Source organism: Heptranchias perlo, chromosome 5 (assembly GCF_035084215.1).
Source record: "Heptranchias perlo isolate sHepPer1 chromosome 5, sHepPer1.hap1, whole genome shotgun sequence".
Classification (NCBI taxonomy): Eukaryota; Metazoa; Chordata; class Chondrichthyes; order Hexanchiformes; family Hexanchidae; genus Heptranchias; species Heptranchias perlo.
Genome location: NC_090329.1, coordinates 118,028,534 through 118,052,335, shown reverse-complemented (window position 1 = coordinate 118,052,335; position 23,802 = coordinate 118,028,534). Strand labels below are relative to the sequence as shown.

At 50.4% G+C, this 23,802-nt stretch overlaps 1 protein-coding gene across 2 annotated transcripts in view; it reads left to right on the top strand.

Moving 5' to 3' along the window:
- Positions 1-23,802, top strand: part of anapc1 (anaphase promoting complex subunit 1) — a 168,698-nt gene that overhangs the window by 99,533 nt on the left and 45,363 nt on the right. For both annotated transcript variants that reach the window (XM_067985100.1, XM_067985099.1), the window contains exons 31-34: positions 395-529; positions 1,467-1,549; positions 3,252-3,330; positions 6,946-7,020. In XM_067985100.1, the coding sequence (XP_067841201.1) occupies positions 395-529; positions 1,467-1,549; positions 3,252-3,330; positions 6,946-7,020 (372 nt within the window). The remainder of the gene's footprint in view (positions 1-394; positions 530-1,466; positions 1,550-3,251; positions 3,331-6,945; positions 7,021-23,802) is intronic.

Below are 23,802 nucleotides of genomic sequence, written 5' to 3'. Positions count from 1 at the left end.
AAATCGACGCATTGCCCGGCTGGGAGCCAATGTAGGTCAGCGAGCGCAGGGGTGAAGGGTGAACGGGACTTGGTGTGGGCTAGGATAGGGGCAGCAGAGTTTTGGATGAGCTCAAGTTTACAGAGGTTGCAAGGTGGGAGACCGGCCAGGAGAGCATTGGAGTCGTCAGGTCTAGAGCTAAGGCATGGATGAGGGTTTCAGCAGGGATCACCCGCGCTGAATTTGTCTTCGGGTAGAGCAGAGTACTTGATGGTGCAGATTGTACATGATCTGCGGATGGGCTGAAAGCTTTCCCCCTCCCATTTCTTGCTTTTAAGTTCCAAAGTGGTACTTGTATCCCTTTGTGTTAATAATAACATGACATACTCTGTTGTCTTGCTGGGTTTCCTTGTAGCATGGGAGTAACCTTATAGGCATGTCTGACCTGAATGTCCCAGACCAGCTATACCAATACATGGTAGGAGGACACAGACGTGCCCAGCCTGGAATCCACAGAGAAAAGCACAAATCGCCCAGTTACCAAATCAAGGTACGTATTTTTATTTAGTTGTTCAGTTGTTGTGGTGTGTAATATTAACAAATGCTACAAAACCTAAATGATAGTTTTACGTTGTGGATCTGTAGTTTCTATGTGAGATTCATGAATATTGAAATCTTATCGAATTTTACAGCACAGAAGGAGGCCTTTCAACCCATCGTGCCTGTGCCAGCCCTCTGAAAGAGCTATCTATTTTATTCCGTTCCCCCATCTTGTTTGATTTTTGTCTTTTTCAAATATATATCCATTTCCCTTTTTAAAAGCTCTTATGGATTCCATTTTCACCACTGAGAGGACATTCCATGTCCTAAGAAACCTCTGTAAATAAATAAGTAAATATCTTCTAACCTCTCCCTTTGTTCTTTTGGTGATGATCTTAAGTTTATGCCTTCTTGTTCCCAACTTGCTGATCACTGGAAATGGTTTCCCCAATTTATCTGCTCAGAACCCTGTAAAAACCCTGTCAGACCTTCTCTTAACCTTCTTTGTTCTAATGGAAAGAGCCTTAGTTTCTCTAGCCTCTCCTCATAACTGAAGAATATTATTCTTGGGGTCATCTTTGTTGACTCCCTTCTGCATCCTCTCCATCACAACGTTGCTGAAGTAAGTTGCTCAAAACTGGGCCTCATATTCTAACTGCAGATGAGCTAATGATTTGTACAGGTTTAGCATTACCTCTTTGGTTTTATACTCTATACCTGTTCTTAAAAAAAAAACCACTAGAATCATATATGGTTTTTATTTTACTGCTTCAAAAGCTTGTCCTCTCTTTTTAAAAAAAAATTGTGGTATCTGAACCCTTAAGTCCCTCTACTCCTCTCCTTTTAAAGTTCTGTCATTTAGTGTTAGAGAGGGAAACGGTTGCATTAGGACTAGGTTTGTTTTCATTGATGATTCTTAAAGACTGATTACAATTCTGCTCTGACAGGAAGGGGACACTGTGAATGTGGACGTTACATGTCCTGGAGCTACACTGGCTTTGGCCTTACTTTATCTGAAAACGAACAACAGGTATGGTACAAGAGAGGTAAAATACTCCAGCTAAGCAGGTATTGCTTGGACGGTTGTGGGGGGATCTTCATTTTCATTATTTCTCCTTCAAAGTAGTTACTGTACAGTAATTAACCACAGCTCCATCGAGTGACGTTTTTAAAAAAAATACAAAGCTGATTATTTCAGAGTAACCTCGTTATTGCCGAGGTAAATTGTAAAAGTGAATAAGAAATCTTCTCATCGCACTGCAAAACAAAAAGCAGAACTGAGTAATCAATTATCACATGATCATTAATCATAGAATCATACAGCATAGAAGGAGGCCATTCGGCCCATTGTGCCTGTGCGGGCTCTTTGAAAGTGCTATCTAATTAGTCACATGTTTCAAAGTACTACCTCGACAGTTAGCTGGACTTTAGTTTTAACAAGAATAACTCCCATAACTTGACTACATTCCCTAATTTTCCAGATCTATGGCAGGTGCCTTTTCAAGGCTGGAGCTAACAAAGTCTGTTGCCTTGCTGAATCTCTTATCAGCAAAGACTGTCCCTGCTTGTTCTACGTCTGTGCAGTAACTTGTTATCAGCTAAAGCCCTCAGACTGGAATTCCTTTTAATTTAAATTGCCCTTCCAACAGAAACTTACTTAACAGGCAAAAGCTAAAGTGAACCTGGAATGTAAAGCGTCTGTGATGGAATTTCCAAGGTTTTTTTTTTAAAAAAAGGGCTGAAGGTCTCCATTGCACCAATCCAGCCATTCCTGAGAGAAGTAAAGCCCAAGATTAGCACCTAAGCAAAGTTTGGGGGTAGGGGGGAGGGTGGTCTGCTGCGTAGGATCCTGGAGTTCCCAGCTTTCCTCGATAGTCTGCAGCTCAGTCAGACGGTCATGCAGCACTGCACAGATGTGGGTTGCATGCCTCCAAGTTGTACAAGCTGTGTGGCTTGTATTACTCCATGAAGTGCTCAAGTTATGCTATTTAAGAACGTTTGTAAGCTGGCCCTGTGAGGTCTGAATCCCTGGGTCACAGCAACTGACTGAGGCCTTGGGTCAGCAGGTTGCATCTTCTCCAATTCCCTTTTTCTTCCTCACTTGCGCTCGGTGCTTCATCAAATGCTCACTAACCGATCTGCCTGGAGTTGATATATCTCTGTTAATGCTTGCCACTGTAGGAATAGGTGATGCTGGATTGTATGAGGTACTGGATTGAGATTATATAATTGACTGGGCCAGTTCCTCCTCTTGAGCACCTGGAGGAGCAGAAGGACAAATATACAGTGCTTGAAGTAATAAACTGCTCGAAACATAGCTACACGTCGCAAGAGACGTCAGTGTGTTACACTGAACTGCTGCTATGAGGCCTGTGTGTGACAGAATGAATGGTTAAGTAAAAAAGATAAGTGACGACAAAGCAAACTATGCTAACCATGACCTTGAGGGAGGTCTTCAAAATTTACACTTGTGCTGATAAGCCTAGACTAGGAGCATCTTCAGAAAGGTGCCTAACTGAGGAGCATCTTCAAAATATTGCCGAGGCAAGGGGCATCTTCAGGAAGTCGCAAGCCCCTTTGAAAATGTAGTATGAAAATTCTTAATTTACCTTCTCCCTCCTTTTCACATATTTGAAAAATGTTGCTTTCAATTGTTTTTGTGAGATGTACAGTAGTATAACCAACCCTTATTACTACATTATTACTTACAACCCTCCTTCTACATTACTTAGATCTATAGCAGACTGGCTACGAGCCCCAGACACTCAGTATTTGTTGGACTTCGTGAAGCCAGAATTTCTTTTAATGCGGGTAGGTAATAAGATTGAAAAAAAAACAACATGAAGCAAATTCTGTGATGACCTTCTTTGTCTGAACATAATTAGAGCAGTGCTCTCATTTGTTGGATTGAAATCAAAAGCATGAGAGCAAGCCACGTGTTCAGTAGAAATACGTGAAACACATATAAAGGGCCGTGGAGGCTGCATGTGGATTTTCAGAAGGCGTTTGATAAGATGCTACACAAGAACATTGTGTAAAGGTTAAAGCACATGGTATTAAAGAGAATTTACCTGCATGGATAGAGAGATAGCTAGGGGACAGAAAGCAAAGAGTGGGGATAAATGGATGTGTTTTGGATTGGCAGGATGTATTTGTGTGACCCATGGGCCTGTGCTGGGACCTCTCATGTTGTCCAATTATGTAAATGATTCGGACATGGGCACATACGGAATGTTATTGAATTTGCTGATGATACCAAATCATCAGGGGCACGGTAAAATGTGAGGGAGAATGCAAGAGGATGTTAACAGGTTTGCAGAATGGACGACGACAGTTCAATGCAGAGAAGTGGTGCACTTTGTGGCAAGGAATAGTGAAGGGAAGAGTGCGCTAAATGGTAAGATTCGTAACAGAACAGAGGAACAGAGAGATGCAGGTACACGGAGCTGGATTATTTGTCCATTGACTGAACAGGTGGAAAATCTAGCCTATAGATTTTTAAAGGTGGGAGTGCAGGTACAAAAGGGCGTTCAAAACACACATGGAGCTCTTTGTGTAAAAGGTATTGAATACAAAAGCAAAGAAGTTACTTAAATTTGTACAAGACATAGGCCACAGTTGGAGAATTGCATACAGCTCTGGACATCCCATTATAGGAAGGATGTGAAAGCCAAGGAATGAGCGCAGTGGAGATTCACTTGAATACTAAGAATGAGAAGTTATAAATCATAGACTTGAAAAATTGGGGCTTTTTTCACTGGAACAGAGAGGGTTAACGGGCAGTCTAATAGAGGTTTTCAAAATGAGTGGTTTTGAGAGGGTAGTGAAAAATTGCTAGTGCTGATTCACAAATCAGTTACAAGGAGGCATAGACTCAGAATTATCACAGGAAGGATTGGGGTGGATTTGGGCGCTCCTGTGAAGCGCCTTGGGACGTTTTACCATGTTAAAGGCGCTATATAAATGCAAGTTGTCGTTGTTGTTGAGAAGAAACGTGGAATGCTTTACCACAAGTCGCAATTGAGAGAGACTACAACATTTAAAATGGAACTGGATAAGTATCTAAAAAGGGAAGATATAAAAGGAATGGGATATGAGTAGATAGCTCTAGTTGAAGTGATAGCACAGGCCTTTTGCTGTTGTTTCTATGAGATGTGCTATTTTGTGTTGCAGAAATGGCGTTTATGACTGTTGTAACTTGTTGTATGAAGTTAATGTTACAAATAAGCAGATCTGTTCATCGAGGTACCACAGTGAAAAAGCACCAATGTCTTACAGAAACATGGATTGTAATTTGCTAGATTATTCATTGGAATATTTCACGAAGGCTGTACCTTTGTCACTTGAGTTTAATGTTTTGACCAATACTCGTAGAGGGTGGCAGCAGTGCAGTGGCTCCTCCCAACTTGCTGGAGTCGATGCCAATCAAGACAATCCCCCCGCCCACTCCAGCAGAATGGGTCTTAATGCACTCTGTCTTCCCACACATCCGTCTGCCAGCTGGCCTGAGTCCCTGTGTTACTGCCTCTTCCTCCCCTCCCCACCACCACTCTCCAGCCTGTGCCTCGATGCTGCTGCCAGTCCCCACTTGCACTGCTCCATGTGGTACTGAACCACACGTAGAAGTTACAACACCGAATCAAGGCCATTCAGCCCAACCAGCCCGTATCGATATTTCCCCTCAACGTGGGCAAATGGTCCTAATCATGCTTATCCACCCTGTTTCCATATGCCTTCATCCCCTTTTCCTTCTCTGCCTATCCAATATGATCTTGAATGTTGACATACTTTCCCTCCTCAGCCGTTAACCTTAGAATTGAATTCCACAGCCTAGCTACTATCTAAAGAAGGCTCCCCTGCTCTCTGTTCTTAATCTTGCATCTATGGCCCCTCGTTCCAGACCCCTCAACTACTGTAAACAGACTGCTTCTATCTATCTTGTCCCAACCTTTTATAATGTTACATACTTCTATCATATTGCCCCGTGATCTGCGTCGCTATAGCGAAAGAAGCCTCAATTTTTCACGTCTTTCTTCATATTTATATCTCCTCGTACCGGGCAGCATCTGTGTTGTACTCTCTCTAAAGCTTCAATATCCTTCCCATAGTGCGGAGCCCAAAACTGCACACAGTACTGTAACTGAGATCTTAGCTTTCATATTCCCTACCTCTTGAGAAAGAAACCTAGAATTCCATTTTTTTTTTACACCTCGTTAACTTGAGATGCTGCCTATATTATATTCCCAAATCCCACTGCTCTTCTACAGCACCAAGCTTACTTCCATTCAGATTATAATTACTGCCAGTATTTTAAACCAAAATGCTTCAACTTACAATTGCTAATGTACAATTCCATCTGCCACTTTCTAGTCCATTCACCCATCTTATCAATGTCTTTACAGCTTCCTTTGGTGTTGTAAAGAATTAACTATACCTCCGATTTTGATATCATCTGCAAATTTGCACACCACTTCCTCTGGGCCTATATCCAAATAACTGATATGTACAGTGAACGGAAGTGGCCCCAGAACTGAACCCTGTGGGACACCATTATCCCTTTTCAACCGCTCTGAAAACTGCCCTTAACTCCTACTCCCTGTTTTCTAATTTTTAATGTTTATTCCACTTTGCTGTCCTCCCCCTAATTCCATCCTCCTAAATCATCTCTGGCAAAGCCTTAGACAAGGTACCACACGGAAGATTACTAAAGTTTACATACACGCTACATCCACTGCATTTCTCCCATCTACCATGTCTGCTACCAGGGCGTTTGTCAAGCCCGATCGCCCCTTTTGAAATCCATGCTGGTTACTTCTAACTGTTTTCTCTTAATCTATACACACCTACAACAACATAAGAACATAAGAAATAGGAGCAGGAGTAGACCATCCGGCCCCTCGAGCCTGCTCCGCCATTCAACAAGATCATGGCTGATCTTCTACCTCAACGCCATTTTCCTGCACCATCCCGTATTCCTTGATGGCTTTAATATCTAGAAATCTATCGATCTCTGTTTTGAATGTACTCAATGACTGAGTTTCCACAGCCCTCTGAGGTAGAAAATGCCAAAGATTCACCACTGTCTGATGAAGAAATTTCTCCTCATCTCAGTCCTAAATGGCCTACAAAGACAACTTGCATTTATATAGCGTCTTTAACGCAGTAAAATGTCCCAAGGCGCTTCACAGGAGCATCATCAAACAAAATTTGACACCAGGACATTAGGACAGGTGACCAAAAACTTGGTCAAAGAGGTAGGTTTTAAGACCTATAGTAGAGATGGGGAGGAAATTGGAACAAAGCTCCTTCTACCTGTCATAATGCAACAAATAATTTATGGGATTGTATTAGATATCATCAGATCACACAGAATCTTCCTGAATTTTATTTTTGCAATGCATAATATGTTTTTGATTCTTTCCTCAGACTCTGGCAAGGGGATTAATTATGTGGGACGAAATAAAGCCCAACCCAACGTGGATTAATAGCAACGTACCGCCTGTAAGTACTTTTTCTCATTTAATATTGTTTCATCTCTCTTGCACCTGTTTTTTTTTTCCTGCATCTTTTCAGGAGCTTTAGTACCTCATTACATCACCACCAACATAAGAGTCAGTAAAAGTTTCTCAAAATATTAAATTCTAACAAGCAGTAACTAGCAGGTGATATAAAGGTGAACCGGAAGTTACTGCTATAAGGTGTAAAGTCAAAGAGACCAAGGGGGATTTGAAGCCTTTTCGGGATACCAACTACATTTGTGGAAACGCCTATATCACAAGTAGGGGCGCTTAATTCCCAGATTTCCATCCTCAGTTCCACACATGTCGCAGCCCCCGCTTCAGCTAGCCTGTATGGGAGGTAAAGGTGAACCGGAGAGTTACTGGCTATAAGTGTGTAAAGTCAACTTGGAGTACCAAGGGGATTTGAGCCTTTCGGATACCAGGGGAACGCCTAGAGGGGCTGAGAGCCGGTCCCATTGCTTGATCTCTCTGTAGGTAACATCAGGGCGAGGGGAATGGTTAAAAAGATGGGAGGAGAAAATTGACGTTAAAATTCCTGCCGTGACTACTTTCGATACAAGCTACCGACCGTACTGCTGACTGTACACCTCATGCTACAGTTCAAGGTTTTTTTCTAAACTCATGAGAAATAACTTCTGTTTAAAGGATGTTACTGTAAGATTTAACTTATTAGTTACACTGATGTTGAAGTGGCACCCACTGCTTTCCCATTTGCTGGCTGGCAAAATCGTGAGAGTGTGCTGGTGTGTTAGTTGCACCCGCAGGTTTGTAAGCCAAAGAAATGTAGGAAGGTGCAACATATATACGTTTGGTTTTACAGCAACGCTATTCAGTGTCATGTTGTGGGAACTGTCAAATTGTGATGTTACAAAATACGTACTTCCAAAGATATGTTTTTTCTTCCAGCGCCAAACAACTTTCAGTGGTAATCTATTGAGGTTAGAAGTGACAGACCTTGGGCACCTGGTGGCACACTCGTGAATACGTTAATTCGTTTGCCCAGGGAATTTGCCACATGTTAAGTTCCTGATTGTGGTTCTGCTATCTGCAGCACTCATCAAAAAGGGTTGAATTGCTCCTGCTGAGGGGTTAACCATTTGGGAAAGTCAGCAGAGACCTGCCATCAGGATGCGTCTGTCTTCTGTCTGCTGTCTTAGTTGGGGAATAGTAAGTTAAATGGGGTGGAGGGAAGAATGGAAGGTTTTGGGGAGGGGATGAAGAACAAAATGGGTTTAACAATAATTGCTTTGATCATTCTTAAAAACTGGGAAAGATTAAATAAACTAGTGAACAAACACAAGATCTGTGCATGGAAGATGCCAAAGGTTCCTCCATGTGGGTTTCCAGTGAGGAAGTGAAGGTGGGAAAGATATTGTGTAGAAACAGAGAAACTGACCGGTTAAGTACAAGAGTGCGTAGCAGAAACAGTGTGTCTTGAGAGAAAGCTATTTGATTAATATCTGCTTTGCCTGACCTAATTGTCTCGTTCAGCATCTAACTCAAATTGATGCCTCCACTGAGCTGGGGAAGGTCCAGATTCTACAACATTTGCTGGAAGAAGCGTGCGTTATTGGCCAAATGGCATTTCCTTTCTCCACGCTCTCTATTTTTACAGTAGCATGCATGAATAGACTTCTTACAGTTAAGGTTTGTTGTCCATCTTCATTACTGAAACGCCCTTGTGGTTCATTTTACAATGTTGCCCACAAACGTTTGAGTAGTCATCCAGTAAATGATGATGGATGACACCTTTTTAATATTGCCTTCTAAACCGAAGATTTCCTTGATGACATAAACTGCTACTGTGCTGTTGCAGTGTGCAATGGTGCCTTTTATCAACTGACTGTTAAAACAACAAATGTTTTCACTATTAGTTGGAGATGAGCTAAGACAATGTTTCTGTTGTCATCTAGTTGATGAGACACAGTTCCATTCTTCCTCATTCGTTATATTTGTCTTAGCATTAATACTGTGCTCAGTGCGTTGCATTGGCTACCTTTTCACTGAATTAGTCAAAGCAACTTAGATCTGTTTTGACCATTTTGGTGCCTTAATCCTTCTCGGGGATAGAAAGCATGCTTTTGCAACCTCCAATTGCCATTGCTGTCACCCTAATGGACCCAACATCTTGTCTGATAACGCTCCTGTGAAGCGCCTTGGGACGTTCAAGGCGCAATGTAAATGCAAGTTGTTCACTTATTGCACCAACTTCTGACTTTGGCCCCATTCTTCACAAAGATCATGACACAGTATTATTGCACACCTCATTGTCCAAGTTGCATCGGTGCTTAATATCCTTCCACTCGAGAATTATGCTCCAAGAGGCTGATGTGGTTTTTCGCATCCTGTCGAAACCACCTCCATTTGGTTTCCTTTTGGGCCATGACAGAAAAGGGCTTGGACAATAGCTTGCATCCCTTGTTAAGGTGTACAAACTTGAGAGTGCCATGCACCATAGGCTCTGTTCATTACCCTTGTAGCAGAAACCTCCTGCTTGCCCGTCACCCCAGTCCCTATTGGCCTTCGTTGGTTCCCGATCCTCCAAAGCCTCAAATTTAAAATCCTTGTCTTCAAATTCCTACAATATCTTCCCCCGCTCCTCCCACATCGTAACCTCCTCCAGACCCATAATCGCTCCTGAACTGTCCATTCCTCTGACTCGGTCTCGTGGTTTCTTTCTACCCCTCCCCTCCCTTCACCCCACCATCGGCAGCAGTGCTTCAGAGGTCCCGTTCGCTGGAATTGTCTCCTTAAACCCTCCTTACACCATCTCCCACTTTCTTTAAATCCCTTCTTAAAACTCTTGACCCTTTTACCAAGGCTTTTGAATCTCTTCTTCAGCTTGGCGTCCATTTTTCCTTATACCTGTGAAGTGCTGTGGGACTTTTTTCTATGTTAAAAGCTTCATCTAAGTGTGATTTATTGTTGATGGCAGTGTCTGTTGTGCTGGATGCAAGATTCATTAAGATCACTGCATTGGCGTTCCTCAACTCTGCAGTTACCCAGCTATTTTTCTGAGGGTAGAGATTCGTTGAGCTTCTATGGTAGCTTTTAAGCTGCATGGTCCAGAAAGATTTTTTTGAGATGCTGGTTGCAAACTGCGCCTTTCTTTCATACTGTGATGGTGAATCTTTATTCCCTAGATAAACAGGTCTGAAACCTAATGGCTAACTAAAACTGCTGATGCTGTGGCTTTGCTCCGAGGTCTTCCAGACCCTGATGGACCTATTATCGGATAGTTATGTTTTCCCGATAAACAGGAGAACCCAATCCTGAGCATTCTGTCAGAAAGTCCTTCACTGGCACCAAGCCCAATAAATGGCCTTCTCAGCCCAAACTGCGTTTGTTTTCTGGCAAATCAAATCACTCTGGAAACAAGCCACAAAAAAAATGGAGCAACTGAAGGCCGTTCAAGAATGATGAGCAGTAGCCTTCAAGTACAACTGTTTTTTCTCTGTTAGAGAAGCCTAATGATGGCTTTCCTCTGTTTCCGCTTCTGTTTTCCAGGGTTCTGCAGAAAATATGGGCAAACTGAGCCAGGGTCGCTGTTACAGCTCCTTTCTGGTCTCGGGGGTCCATTTTCAATCAGAGTGTGGGATTCATGTTAGATTTGTTTCATTGCCTGGCTGTTGAAAGGTACAAGTTAAATTCCCGGGCCTCTTACCTTCTGAGATCACCATCTAGCGAGAAGCATCTGAAGGGCTTGGGGAGGTCAAGTAGTAAGGAAGAAAGATAAATTCTCCCTTGCATATCCTGCACATACCACTTAAATTGCTCAGTTGTTCAAAGGAGAACTGACACAGGTATGCATGCAGGAACTGGAACTCAGAGGGGCACCACAGCATCCAAAGAAAACAGGAGAACCTTTTTAAAATGTTTTGCTAAAACAGACATACTGTAAGTCGCCTTATTTCCTCCCTTCCCACATCCTACGTTCCATCCCTCACTAGATTTTTTTTTCTCCTGTTTTCTTTGGCCACTATGAGTTCTAGTTCCTGCATGCATTCTGAGTCTTGCCTTTATGAAATTGTCTAATCCAGTTTCTGGTCACTTATCAGATGTCTTTTTTTTTCCCCCCGATAATGTAAGCTGGTTCGCAGAGCTGCTGCGCACATCTCGTGAAATTAGTAGTTCTGGGACCTCCTGATGGTACATCCTTTTGCGTATTGCGTTCTCCTCCTTTCAGTTAAAGAGGGATTGTCGCACCAGATGGTGAAAAAGATTGTTAGAGCGATAATGACATTGTCCCTGCACCAGCCCAAGAAGAGAGAAAAGTGATGGGGGTTGATTATGATCAGAAAAATGATGTGCAGTTGGTACGTTATGTGAGAATCACCAGGACAGTTGTTGGTATTGCTGTCTGGGAAAAGTTGGCAGTGGATCAAGGGGAAGGCAAAGGATTTGGCTGAATGACGTAATGTGATAAGATGGACTGGGCAGCAGCATCATTAGGGACTTATACACACAATTAGATATAGACCGAAGTGTGGAGTCCACTGTTTGCCACCTCCACAGCAGAGGCGGCGTATTGAGGGGATTTTCCACTTAGCTCGGTGGTTATTGACACGTTGGGGTAGAATTTAACAATCGGTGGTGGCGGGACACGGGCTGTAGCGGATCAGCTGCCTGATTTATCCTTTAAAAGGAAAATTGGACGGGACGCCAAAGGTGAAAATCTAACGCATGTTGTGTCCATGTTTATCTCAAACAGTACTCAGGCATGTCAGGCAGACCTTGTTGCAATAAGCAGGCCATTTAAAAAAAAAAATTAGTTAACTTTCTAATTTATGATCAGTGGCACATTTTAATCTACGGTATTTAAATGCAATGGAAATTGCTTGTACAATTTCTTTTAGACTTAAGATTCCAATGCCCCCATTTACTTATCATGTAACTGAACTCTTAATTTGTTTAATGACCACCCACATACTGAGTGGAAATCTCAGTGATGCTCTTCCATTACGTAGCACCCTAAGGTGCTCTGGGATGTGACTCACTAAATATGAGCAACCTTGAATATATTAAAAAGAAGTACAAGAATCAGCGTTGGTGGAGGAATAAGTTTTGGGCAAAGTGATTGGTGACCTATCCCCCATCAATATGATGAGGCGTTTTACAAAGTTTGCATAATATTTTAACTCTGCATTACCCTATTTTTGCCAAGATCGATCTTAGTTAAGTCACATCGACAGTTATGACCCTTTGTGACTTCCAACGTCCGAGTAGGATTGAGAGCATCTATGTGTTGAGACGACGTTTGGGGTAAAGGCAGATGTAAGAGCTTCTCCAGGTTCGAGTTGGCGAGATCATAGTTACAGCAGCAAATCCAGTACAAAGTTTTAGATCTTAAAAGTGAATGAATCTGCCTGAAGAACAAAAACAACTGCTAAGATGGCTGGACCAAGTAGCCGCCATAACCACTTTTGACATTGTGGCTTTTGTCAGGAGATCTGGTGAGCTGGGCCTCGGGGAGTTTATACAGGTAATATAAATCTCCCGCTGTGGATGGAAAATTAACATATCCTATTCATGATGTCTCTACAAATCCTCGAGTCCACACTGAGAAGTTGTGCAAGTTCTGGACCTCAATGATTTGGAATTTTTCCATTCTTCTGGATATTGATGGCAGTTTTAGAAACAAATTTCAACTGTCAACATTGCTGTTTGTGGGACCTTGCTGTGTGCTGATTGGCTGCTGTGTTTCCTACATTAAAACAGTGACGACACGTCAAAATGACATCATTGACTGTAAAGAGCTTTGGGATGTCCTGAGGTCGTGAAAGGCGCTGTATAAATGCAAGTCGTCTTGTTTTCTTTTGTTAGCTTTGGTGTTTCAAGATGGATACGTCAGGGTTACCTGCTGTGACCTCTATTTGGCCGAATGATTTGAGCCCTTGCAAGTCTGAACCGATCCAGATAGTCACAGTTCCACGATGGCCAGGGTGGGTCACAGAATCTCGCTGTACATGGATGATTAACATCTCCAAGCCATCCCGTCTACCCTGTGGCCACTCCCCCACCCCTTTCTCTCGCTGCCTCTCTTCCCACCCCTTTATCTATCTATCTATCTATCCATCTATCTCTCTCTCTCCCCCAACATCCCTTTTTCTCTCTCTCTCCCCCAACATCGCTTTCTTTCTCTCTCTCTCTCTCTCTCCCCACCCCATTCTCTCTCTCTCTCTCTCTCTCTCTCTCTCTCTCTCTCCTCCATCTCTTTCTCTCTCTCTCTCTCCTCCATCTCTTTCTCTCTCTCTCTCTCTCCTCCATCTCTTTCTCTCTCTCTCTCTCTCCTCCATCTCTCTCTCTCTCTCTCTCTCTCCTCCACCTCTTTCTTTCTCTCCCTCTCTCTCTCTCTCTCTCCTCCACCTCTTTCACTCTCTCTCTCCCCCACCTGTTTCTCTCTCTCTCTCCCCACCCCTTTCTCTCCCTCTCTCTCTCGCTCCCCACTCCTTTCTCGCTCTCTCTCTCTCGCTCCCCACTCCTTTCTCTTTCTCTCTCTCTCCCCACCTCTCTCTCTCTCTCTCTCTCTCTCTCTCCCCTCTCTCTCTCTCCCCCCTCTCTCTCCCTCTCCCCTCTCCCCTCTCTCTCTCTCCCCCCTCTCTCTCCGTCTCTCTCTCTCCCCTCTCTCTCTCTCCCCTCTCTCTCTCTCCCTCTCTCTCTCTCCTCTCTCTCTCTCTCTCTCCTCTCTCTCTCTCTCTCCCCTCCCTCTCTCTCTCTCTCTCTCTCCTACCCCTTTCTCTCTGTCGCTCCCCACCCCTTTCTTTCTCTCTCTCTCTCTCCCCTCTCTCTCTCCCCTCCCTCTCTCTCTCTCCCCTCTCTCTCTCCCCTCCCTCTCTCTCTCTCTCCCCTCTCTCTCTCTTTCTCTCTCTCTCTCGCTCCCCACCCCTTTCTCTCTCTCTCGCTCCCCACCCCTTTCTCTCTCTCTCTCTCTCGCTCCCCACCCTTTCTCTCTCTCTCTCTCTCTCTCGCTCCCCACCCCTTTCTCTCTCTCTCTCTCGCTCCCCACCCCTTTCTCTCTCTCTCTCTCGCTCCCCACCCCTTTCTCTCTCTCTCGCTCCCCACCCCTTTCTCTCTCTCTCTCTCGCTCCCCACCCCTTTCTCTCTCTCTCTCTCTCTCTCGCTCCCCACCCCTTTCTCTCTCTCTCTCTCGCTCCCCACCCCTTTCTCTCTCTCTCTCTCGCTCCCCACCCCTTTCTCTCTCTCTCTCGCTCCCCACCCCTTTCTCTCTCTCTCTCGCTCCCCACCCCTTTCTCTCTCTCTCTCGCTCCCCACCCCTTTCTCTCTCTCTCGCTCCCCACCCCTTTCTCTCTCTCTCTCTCTCTCTTTCTCTCTCTCTCTCGCTCCCCACCCCTTTCTCTCTCTCTCGCTCCCCACCCCTTTCTCTCTCTCTCGCTCCCCACCCCTTTCTCTCTCTCTCGCTCCCCACCCCTTTCTCTCTCTCTCTCTCTCTCTCGCTCCCCACCCCTTTCTCTCTCTCTCTCTCTCTCTCGCTCCCCACCCCTTTCTCTCTCTCTCGCTCCCCACCCCTTTCTCTCTCTCTCGCTCCCCACCCCTTTCTCTCTCTCTCTCTCCCCACCCCTTTCTCTCTCTCTCTCTCGCTCCCCACCCCTTTCTCTCTCTCTCTCTCGCTCCCCACCCCTTTCTCTCACTCTCTCGCTCCCCACCCCTTTCTCTCTCTCTCTCGCTCCCCACCCCTTTCTCTCTCTCTCTCTCCCCACCCCTTTCTCTCTCTCTCTCTCTCTCTCGCTCCCCACCCCTTTCTCTCTCTCTCTCGCTCCCCACCCCTTTCTCTCTCTCTCTCTCTCTCCCCACCCCTTTCTCTCTCTCTCTCTCCCCACCCCTTTCTCTCTCTCTCGCTCCCCACCCTTTCTCTCTCTCTCTCTCTCTCGCTCCCCACCCTTTCTCTCTCTCTCGCTCCCCACCCCTTTCTCTCTCTCTCTCTCTCCCCACCCCTTTCTCTCTCTCTCTCTCCCCACCCCTTTCTCTCTCGCTCCCCACCCTTTCTCTCTCTCTCTCTCGCTCCCCACCCCTTTCTCTCTCTCTCTCTCGCTCCCCACCCCTTTCTCTCTCTCTCTCGCTCCCCACCCCTTTCTCTCTCTCTCTCGCTCCCCACCCCTTTCTCTCTCTCTCTCGCTCCCCACCCCTCTCTCTCTCTCTCTCGCTCCCCACCCCTCTCTCTCTCTCTCTCTCTCGCTCCCCACCCCTTTCTCTCTCTCTCTCGCTCCCCACCCCTTTCTCTCTCTCTCTCTCGCTCCCCACCCCTTTCTCTCTCTCTCTCTCGCTCCCCACCCCTTTCTCTCTCTCTCTCGCTCCCCACCCCTTTCTCTCTCTCTCTCGCTCCCCACCCCTTTCTCTCTCTCTCTCTCTCTCTCTCGCTCCCACCCCTTTCTCTCTCTCTCTCTCGCTCCCCACCCCTTTCTCTCTCTCTCTCTCGCTCCCCACCCCTTTCTCTCTCTCTCTCGCTCCCCACCCCTTTCTCTCTCTCTCTCGCTCCCCACCCCTTTCTCTCTCTCTCTCTCGCTCCCCACCCCTTTCTCTCTCTCTCTCGCTCCCCACCCCTTTCTCTCTCTCTCTCGCTCCCCACCCCTTTCTCTCTCTCTCTCGCTCCCCACCCCTTTCTCTCTCTCTCTCTCGCTCCCCACCCCTCTCTCTCTCTCTCTCGCTCCCCACCCCTTTCTCTCTCTCTCTCGCTCCCCACCCCTTTCTCTCTCTCTCTCGCTCCCCACCCCTTTCTCTCTCTCTCTCGCTCCCCACCCCTTTCTCTCTCTCTCTCTCGCTCCCCACCCTTTCTCTCTCTCTCTCGCTCCCCACCCCTTTCTCTCTCTCTCTAGCTCCCCACCCCTTTCTCTCTCTCTCTCGCTCCCCACCCCTTTCTCTCTCTCTCTCTCTCTCTCGCTCCCCACCCCTTTCTCTCTCTCTCTCTCGCTCCCCACCCCTTTCTCTCTCTCTCTCTCGCTCCCCACCCCTTTCTCTCTCTCTCTCTCGCTCCCCACCCCTTTCTCTCTCTCTCTCTCGCTCCCCACCCCTTTCTCTCTCTCTCTCTCTCGCTCCCCACCCCTTTCTTCTCTCTCTCTCGCTCCCCACCCCTTTCTCTCTCTCTCTCGCTCCCCACCCCTTCTCTCTCTCTCTCTCTCGCTCCCCACCCCTTTCTTTCTCTCTCTCTCGCTCCCCACCCCTTTCTCTCTCTCTCTCGCTCCCCACCCTTTCTCTCTCTCTCTCTCTCTCGCTCCCCACCCCTTTCTCTCTCTCTCTCTCGCTCCCCACCCCTTTCTCTCTCTCTCTCGCTCCCCACCCCTTTCTCTCTCTCTCTCGCTCCCCACCCCTTTCTCTCTCTCTCTCTCTCTCTCTCTCTCTCGCTCCCCACCCCTTTCTCTCTCTCTCTCGCTCCCCACCCCTTTCTCTCTCTCTCTCTCGCTCCCCACCCCTTTCTCTCTCTCTCTCGCTCCCCACCTCTTTCTCTCTCTCTCTCGCTCCCCACCCCTTTCTCTCTCTCTCTCGCTCCCCACCCTCTTTCTCTCTCTCTCTCGCTCCCCACCCCTTTCTCTCTCTCTCTCGCTCCCCACCCCTTTCTCTCTCTCTCTCGCTCCCCACCCCTTTCTCTCTCTCTCGCTCCCCACCCCTCTCTCTCTCTCTCTCGCTCCCCACCCCTTTCTCTCTCTCTCGCTCCCCACCCCTTTCTCTCTCTCTCTCGCTCCCCACCCCTTTCTCTCTCTCTCTCTCTCGCTCCCCACCCCTTTCTCTCTCTCTCTCGCTCCCCACCCCTTTCTCTCTCTCTCTCTCTCGCTCCCCACCCCTTTCTCTCTCTCTCTCGCTCCCCACCCCTTTCTCTCTCTCTCTCGCTCCCCACCCCTTTCTCTCTCTCTCTCGCTCCCCACCCCTTTCTCTCTCTCTCTCGCTCCCCACCCCTTTCTCTCTCTCTCTCTCGCTCCCCACCCCTTTCTCTCTCTCTCTCTCTCTCTCTCTCTCGCTCCCCACCCCTTTCTCTCTCTCTCTCTCGCTCCCCACCCCTTTCTCTCTCTCTCTCGCTCCCCACCCCTTTCTCTCTCTCTCTCGCTCCCCACCCCTTTCTCTCTCTCTCTCTCTCGCTCCCCACCCCTTTCTCTCTCTCTCTCTCTCGCTCCCCACCCCTTTCTCTCTCTCTCTCTCTCTCGCTCCCCACCCCTTTCTCTCTCTCTCTCTCTCTCTCTCTCTCTCTCTCGCTCCCCACCCCTTTCTCTCTCTCTCGCTCCCCACCCCTTTCTCTCTCTCTCTCGCTCCCCACCCCTTTCTCTCTCTCTCGCTCCCCACCCCTTTCTCTCTCTCTCTCGCTCCCCACCCCTTTCTCTCTCTCTCGCTCCCCACCCCTTTCTCTCTCTCTCGCTCCCCACCCCTTTCTCTCTCTCTCTCTCTCTCTCGCTCCCCACCCCTTTCTCTCTCTCTCGCTCCCACCCCTTTCTCTCTCTCTCGCTCCCCACCCCTCTCTCTCTCTCTCTCGCTCCCCACCCCTTTCTCTCTCTCTCTCTCGCTCCCCACCCCTTTCTCTCTCTCTCTCGCTCCCCACCCCTTTCTCTCTCTCTCTCGCTCCCCACCCCTTTCTCTCTCTCTCTCGCTCCCCACCCCTTTCTCTCTCTCTCTCGCTCCCCACCCCTTTCTTTCTCTCTCTCTCTCTCTCCCCACCCCTTTCTCTCTCTCTCGCTCCCCACCCCTTTCTCTCTCTCTCTCGCTCCCCACCCCTTTCTCTCTCTCTCTCTCCCCACCCCTTCTCTCTCTCTCTCGCTCCCCACCCCTTTCTCTCTCTCTCTCGTCTCCCACCCCTTTCTCTCTCTCTCTCGCTCCCCACCCCTTTCTCTCTCTCTCTCTCGCTCCCCACCCCTTTCTCTCTCTCTCTCTCGCTCCCCACCCCTCTCTCTCTCTCTCTCGCTCCCCACCCCTTTCTCTCTCTCTCGCTCCCCACCCCTTTCTCTCTCTCTCTCTCGCTCCCCACCCCTTTCTCTCTCTCTCTCTCGCTCCCCACCCCTTTCTCTCTCTCTCTCTCGCTCCCCACCCCTTCTCTCTCTCTCTCTCGCTCCCCACCCCTTTCTCTCTCTCTCGCTCCCCACCCCTTTCTCTCTCTCTCTCGCTCCCCACCCCTTTCTCTCTCTCTCGCTCCCCACCCCTTTCTCTCTCTCTCGCTCCCCACCCCTTTCTCTCTCTCTCTCGCTCCCCACCCCTCTCTCTCTCTCTCTCGCTCCCCACCCCTTTCTCTCTCTCTCTCGCTCCCCACCCCTCTCTCTCTCTCTCTCGCTCCCCACCCCTCTCTCTCTCTCTCTCTCGCTCCCCACCCCTCTCTCTCTCTCTCGCTCCCCACCCCTTTCTCTCTCTCTCGCTCCCCACCCCTCTCTCTCTCTCTCGCTCCCCACCCCTTTCACTCTCTCTCTCTCGCTCCCCACCCCTTTCTCTCTCTCTCTCTCGCTCCCCACCCCTTTCTCTCTCTCTCTCGCTCCCCACCCCTTTCTCTCTCTCTCTCGCTCCCCACCCCTTTCTCTCTCTCTCGCTCCCCACCCCTCTCTCTCTCTCTCGCTCCCCACCCCTTCTCTCTCTCTCTCTCGCTCCCCACCCCTTTCTCTCTCTCTCTCTCGCTCCCCACCCCTTTCTCTCTCTCTCTCGCTCCCCACCCCTTTCTCTCTCTCTCGCTCCCCACCCCTCTCTCTCTCTCTCGCTCCCCACCCCTTTCTCTCTCTCTCTCGCTCCCCACCCCTCTCTCTCTCTCTCTCGCTCCCCACCCCTTTCTCTCTCTCTCTCGCTCCCCACCCCTTTCTCTCTCTCTCGCTCCCCACCCCTTTCTCTCTCTCTCGCTCCCCACCCCTCTCTCTCTCTCTCTCGCTCCCCACCCCTCTCTCTCTCTCTCTCGCTCCCCACCCCTTTCTCTCTCTCTCTCGCTCCCCACCCCTCTCTCTCTCTCTCTCGCTCCCCACCCCTCTCTCTCTCTCTCGCTCCCCACCCCTCCTCTCTCTCTCTCTCGCTCCCCACCCCTTTCTCTCTCTCTCTCGCTCCCCACCCCTTTCTCTCTCTCTCTCGCTCCCCACCCCTTTCTCTCTCCCTCTCGCTCCCCACCCCTTTCTCTCTCTCTCTCGCTCCCCACCCCTCTCTCTCTCTCTCTCGCTCCCCACCCCTCTCTCTCTCTCTCTCGCTCCCCACCCCTTTCTCTCTCTCTCTCGCTCCCCACCCCTTTCTCTCTCTCTCTCGCTCCCCACCCCTTCTCTCTCTCTCTCGCTCCCCACCCCTTTCTCTCTCTCTCTCTCTCTCGCTCCCCACCCCTTTCTCTCTCTCTCTCTCGCTCCCCACCCCTTTGTCTCTCTCTCGCTCCCCACCCCTTCTCTCTCTCTCTCTCTCTCGCTCCCCACCCCTTTCTCTCTCTCTCTCGCTCCCCACCCCTTTCTCTCTCTCTCTCTCTCTCGCTCCCCACCCCTTTCTCTCTCTCTCTCGCTCCCCACCCCTTTCTCTCTCTCTCTCGCTCCCCACCCCTTTCTCTCTCTCTCTCGCTCCCCACCCCTTTCTCTCTCTCTCTCGCTCCCCACCCCTTTCTCTCTCTCTCTCTCTCCCCACCCCTTTCTCTCTCTCTCTCGCTCCCCACCCCTTTCTCTCTCTCTCTCTCGCTCCCCACCCCTTTCTCTCTCTCTCTCGCTCCCCACCCCTTTCTCTCTCTCTCGCTCCCCACCCCTCTCTCTCTCTCTCTCGCTCCCCACCCCCTTTCTCTCTCTCTCTCGCTCCCCACCCCTTTCTCTCTCTCTCTCGCTCCCCACCCCTTTCTCTCTCTCTCTCGCTCCCCACCCCTTTCTCTCTCTCTCTCTCGCTCCCCACCCCTTTCTCTCTCTCTCTCGCTCCCCACCCCTTTCTCTCTCTCTCTCTCTCGCTCCCCACCCCTTTCTCTCTCTCTCTCTCTCGCTCCCCACCCCTTTCTCTCTCTCTCTCTCTCGCTCCCCACCCCTTTCTCTCTCTCTCGCTCCCCACCCCTTTCTCTCTCTCTCTCGCTCCCCACCCCTTTCTCTCTCTCTCTCTCTCCCCACCCCTTTCTCTCTCTCTCTCTCTCGCTCCCCACCCCTTTCTCTCTCTCTCTCTCTCGCTCCCCACCCCTTTCTCTCTCTCTCTCTCTCTCCTCTCTCTCTCTCTCGCTCCCCACCCCTTTCTCTCTCTCTCTCTCGCTCCCCACCCCTTTCTCTCTCTCTCTCGCTCCCCACCCCTTTCTCTCTCTCTCTCTCTCGCTCCCCACCCCTTTCTCTCTCTCTCTCTCTCGCTCCCCACCCCTTTCTCTCTCTCTCTCGCTCCCCACCCCTTCTCTCTCTCTCTCTCGCTCCCCACCCCTTTCTCTCTCTCTCTCGCTCCCCACCCCTTTCTCTCTCTCTCTCGCTCCCCACCCCTTCTCTCTCTCTCTCGCTCCCCACCCCTTTCTCTCTCTCTCTCGCTCCCCACCCCTTTCTCTCTCTCTCTCGCTCCCCACCCCTTTCTCTCTCTCTCTCTCGCTCCCCACCCCTTTCTCTCTCTCTCTCGCTCCCCACCCCTTTCTCTCTCTCTCTCGCTCCCCACCCCTTTCTCTCTCTCTCTCGCTCCCCACCCCTTTCTCTCTCTCTCTCGCTCCCCACCCCTTTCTCTCTCTCTCTCGCTCCCCACCCCTTTCTCTTCTCTCTCTCGCTCCCCACCCCTTTCTCTCTCTCTCTCTCGCTCCCCACCCCTTTCTCTCTCTCTCTCGCTCCCCACCCCTTTCTCTCTCTCTCTCGCTCCCCACCCCTTTCTCTCTCTCTCTCGCTCCCCACCCCTTTCTCTCTCTCTCTCTCGCTCCCCACCCCTTCTCTCTCTCTCTCGCTCCCCACCCCTTTCTCTCTCTCTCTCGCTCCCCACCCCCTTTCTCTCTCTCTCTCGCTCCCCACCCCTTTCTCTCTCTCTCTCGCTCCCCACCCCTTTCTGTCTCTCTCTCGCTCCCCACCCCTTTCTGTCTCTCTCTCGCTCCCCACCCCTTTCTCTCTCTCTCTCTCGCTCCCCACCCCTTTCTCTCACTCTCTCGCTCCCCACCCCTTTCTCTCTCTCTCTCTCGCTCCCCACCCCTTTCTCTCTCTCTCTCTCGCTCCCCACCCCTTTCTCTCTCTCTCCCCTTTCTCTCTCTCTCTCTCCCCACCCCTTTCTCTCTCTCTCTCGCTCCCCACCCCTTTCTCTCTCTCTCTCTCTTTCTCTCTCTCTCTCGCACCCCACCCCTTTCTCTCTCTCTCTCGCTCCCCACCCCTTTCTCTCTCTCTCTCTCGCTCCCCACCCCTTTCTCTCTCTCTCTCGCTCCCCACCCCTTTCTCTCTCTCTCTCTCTCGCTCCCCACCCCTTTCTCTCTCTCTCTCTCGCTCCCCACCCCTTTCTCTCTCTCTCTCTCTCTCCCCACCCCTTTCTCTCTCTCTCTCGCTCCCCACCCCTTTCTCTCTCTCTCTCGCTCCCCACCCCTTTCTCTCTCTCTCTCGCTCCCCACCCCTTTCTCTCTCTCTCCCCTTTCTCTCTCTCTCTCTCCCCACCCCTTTCTCTCTCTCTCTCGCTCCCCACCCCTTTCTCTCTCTCTCTCTCTTTCTCTCTCTCTCTCGCTCCCCACCCCTTTCTCTCTCTCTCTCTCGCTCCCCACCCCCTTCTCTCTCTCTCTCTCTCTCTCCCCCACCCCTTTCTCTCTCTCTCTCTCGCTCCCCACCCCTTTCTCTCTCTCTCGCTCCCCACCCCTTTCTCTCTCTCTCGCTCCCCACCCCTTTCTCTCTCTCTCTCGCTCCCCACCCCTTTCTCTCTCTCTCTCTCTTTCTCTCTCTCTCTCGCTCCCCACCCCTTTCTCTCTCTCTCTCGCTCCCCACCCCTTTCTCTCTCTCTCCCTTTCTCTCTCTCTCTCTCCCCACCCCTTTCTCTCTCTCTCTCGCTCCCCACCCCTTTCTCTCTCTCTCTCTCTTTCTCTCTCTCTCTCGCTCCCCACCCCTTTCTCTCTCTCTCTCTCTTTCTCTCTCTCTCTCGCTCCCCACCCCTCTCTCTCTCTCTCGCTCCCCACCCCTTTCTCTCTCTCTCTCGCTCCCCACCCTCTCTCTCTCGCTCCCCACCCCTCTCTCTCTCTCTCTCGCTCCCCACCCCTCTCTCTCTCTCTCGCTCCCCACCCCTTTCTCTCTCTCTCGCTCCCCACCCCTTTCTCTCTCTCTCGCTCCCCACCCCTTTCTCTCTCTCTCGCTCCCCACCCCTTTCTCTCTCTCTCGCTCCCCACCCCTTTCTCTCTCTCTCTCGCTCCCCACCCCTTTCTCTCTCTCTCTCGCTCCCCACCCCTTTCTCTCTCTCTCTCTCGCTCCCCACCCCTTTCTCTCTCTCTCTCTCTTTCTCTCTCTCTCTCGCTCCCCACCCCTTCTCTCTCTCTCTCTCTTTCTCTCTCTCTCTCGCTCCCCACCCCTCTCTCTCTCTCTCGCTCCCCACCCCTTTCTCTCTCTCTCTCGCTCCCCACACCTCTCTCTCTCGCTCCCCACCCTTCTCTCTCTCGCTCCCCACCCCTCTCTCTCTCTCTCTCGCTCCCCACCCCTCTCTCTCTCGCTCCCCACCCCTTTCTCTCTCTCTCGCTCCCCACCCCTTTCTCTCTCTCTCGCTCCCCACCCCTTTCTCTCTCTCTCGCTCCCCACCCCTTTCTCTCTCTCTCGCTCCCCACCCCTTTCTCTCTCTCTCTCGCTCCCCACCCCTTTCTCTCTCTCTCTCGCTCCCCACCCCTTTCTCTCTCTCTCTCTCGCTCCCCACCCCTTTCTCTCTCTCTCTCGCTCCCCACCCCTTTCTCTCTCTCTCTCTCGCTCCCCACCCCTTTCTCTCTCTCTCTCTCGCTCCCCACCCCTTTCTCTCTCTCTCGCTCCCCACCCCTTTCTCTCTCTCTCGCTCCCCACCCCTTTCTCTCTCTCTCTCGCTCCCCACCCCTTTCTCTCTCTCTCTCTCTTTCTCTCTCTCTCTCGCTCCCCACCCCTTTCTCTCTCTCTCTCGCTCCCCACCCCTTTCTCTCTCTCTCTCTCGCTCCCCACCCCTTTCTCTCTCTCTCTCGCTCCCCACCCCTTTCTCTCTCTCTCTCTCGCTCCCCACCCCTTTCTCTCTCTCTCGCTCCCCACCCCTTTCTCTCTCTCTCGCTCCCCACCCCTTTCTCTCTCTCTCTCGCTCCCCACCCCTTTCTCTCTCTCTCTCTCTTTCTCTCTCTCTCTCGCTCCCCACCCCTTTCTCTCTCTCTCTCGCTCCCCACCCCTTTCTCTCTCTCTCCCCTCTCTCTCTCTCTCGCTCCCCACCCCTTTCTCTCTCTCTCTCGCTCCCCACCCCTCTCTCTCTCTCTCTCGCTCCCCACCCCTCTCTCTCTCTCTCGCTCCCCACCCCTTTCTCTCTCTCTCGCTCCCCACCCCTTTCTCTCTCTCTCTCTCTCCCCACCCCTTTCTCTCTCTCTCGCTCCCCACCCCTTTCTCTCTCTCTCTCGCTCCCCACCCCTTTCTCTCTCTCTCTCTCGCTCCCCACCCCTTTCTCTCTCTCTCGCTCCCCACCCCTTTCTCTCTCTCTCTCTCTCGCTCCCCACCCCTTTCTCTCTCTCTCTTTCTCTCTCTCTCTCTCGCTCCCCACCCCTTTCTCTCTCTCTCTCGCTCCCCACCCCTTTCTCTCTCTCTCTCGCTCCCCACCCCTTTCTCTCTCTCTCTCGCTCCCCACCCCTTTCTCTCTCTCTCTCGCTCCCCACCCCTTTCTCTCTCTCTCTCGCTCCCCACCCCTCTCTCTCTCTCTCTTGCTCCCCACCCCTCTC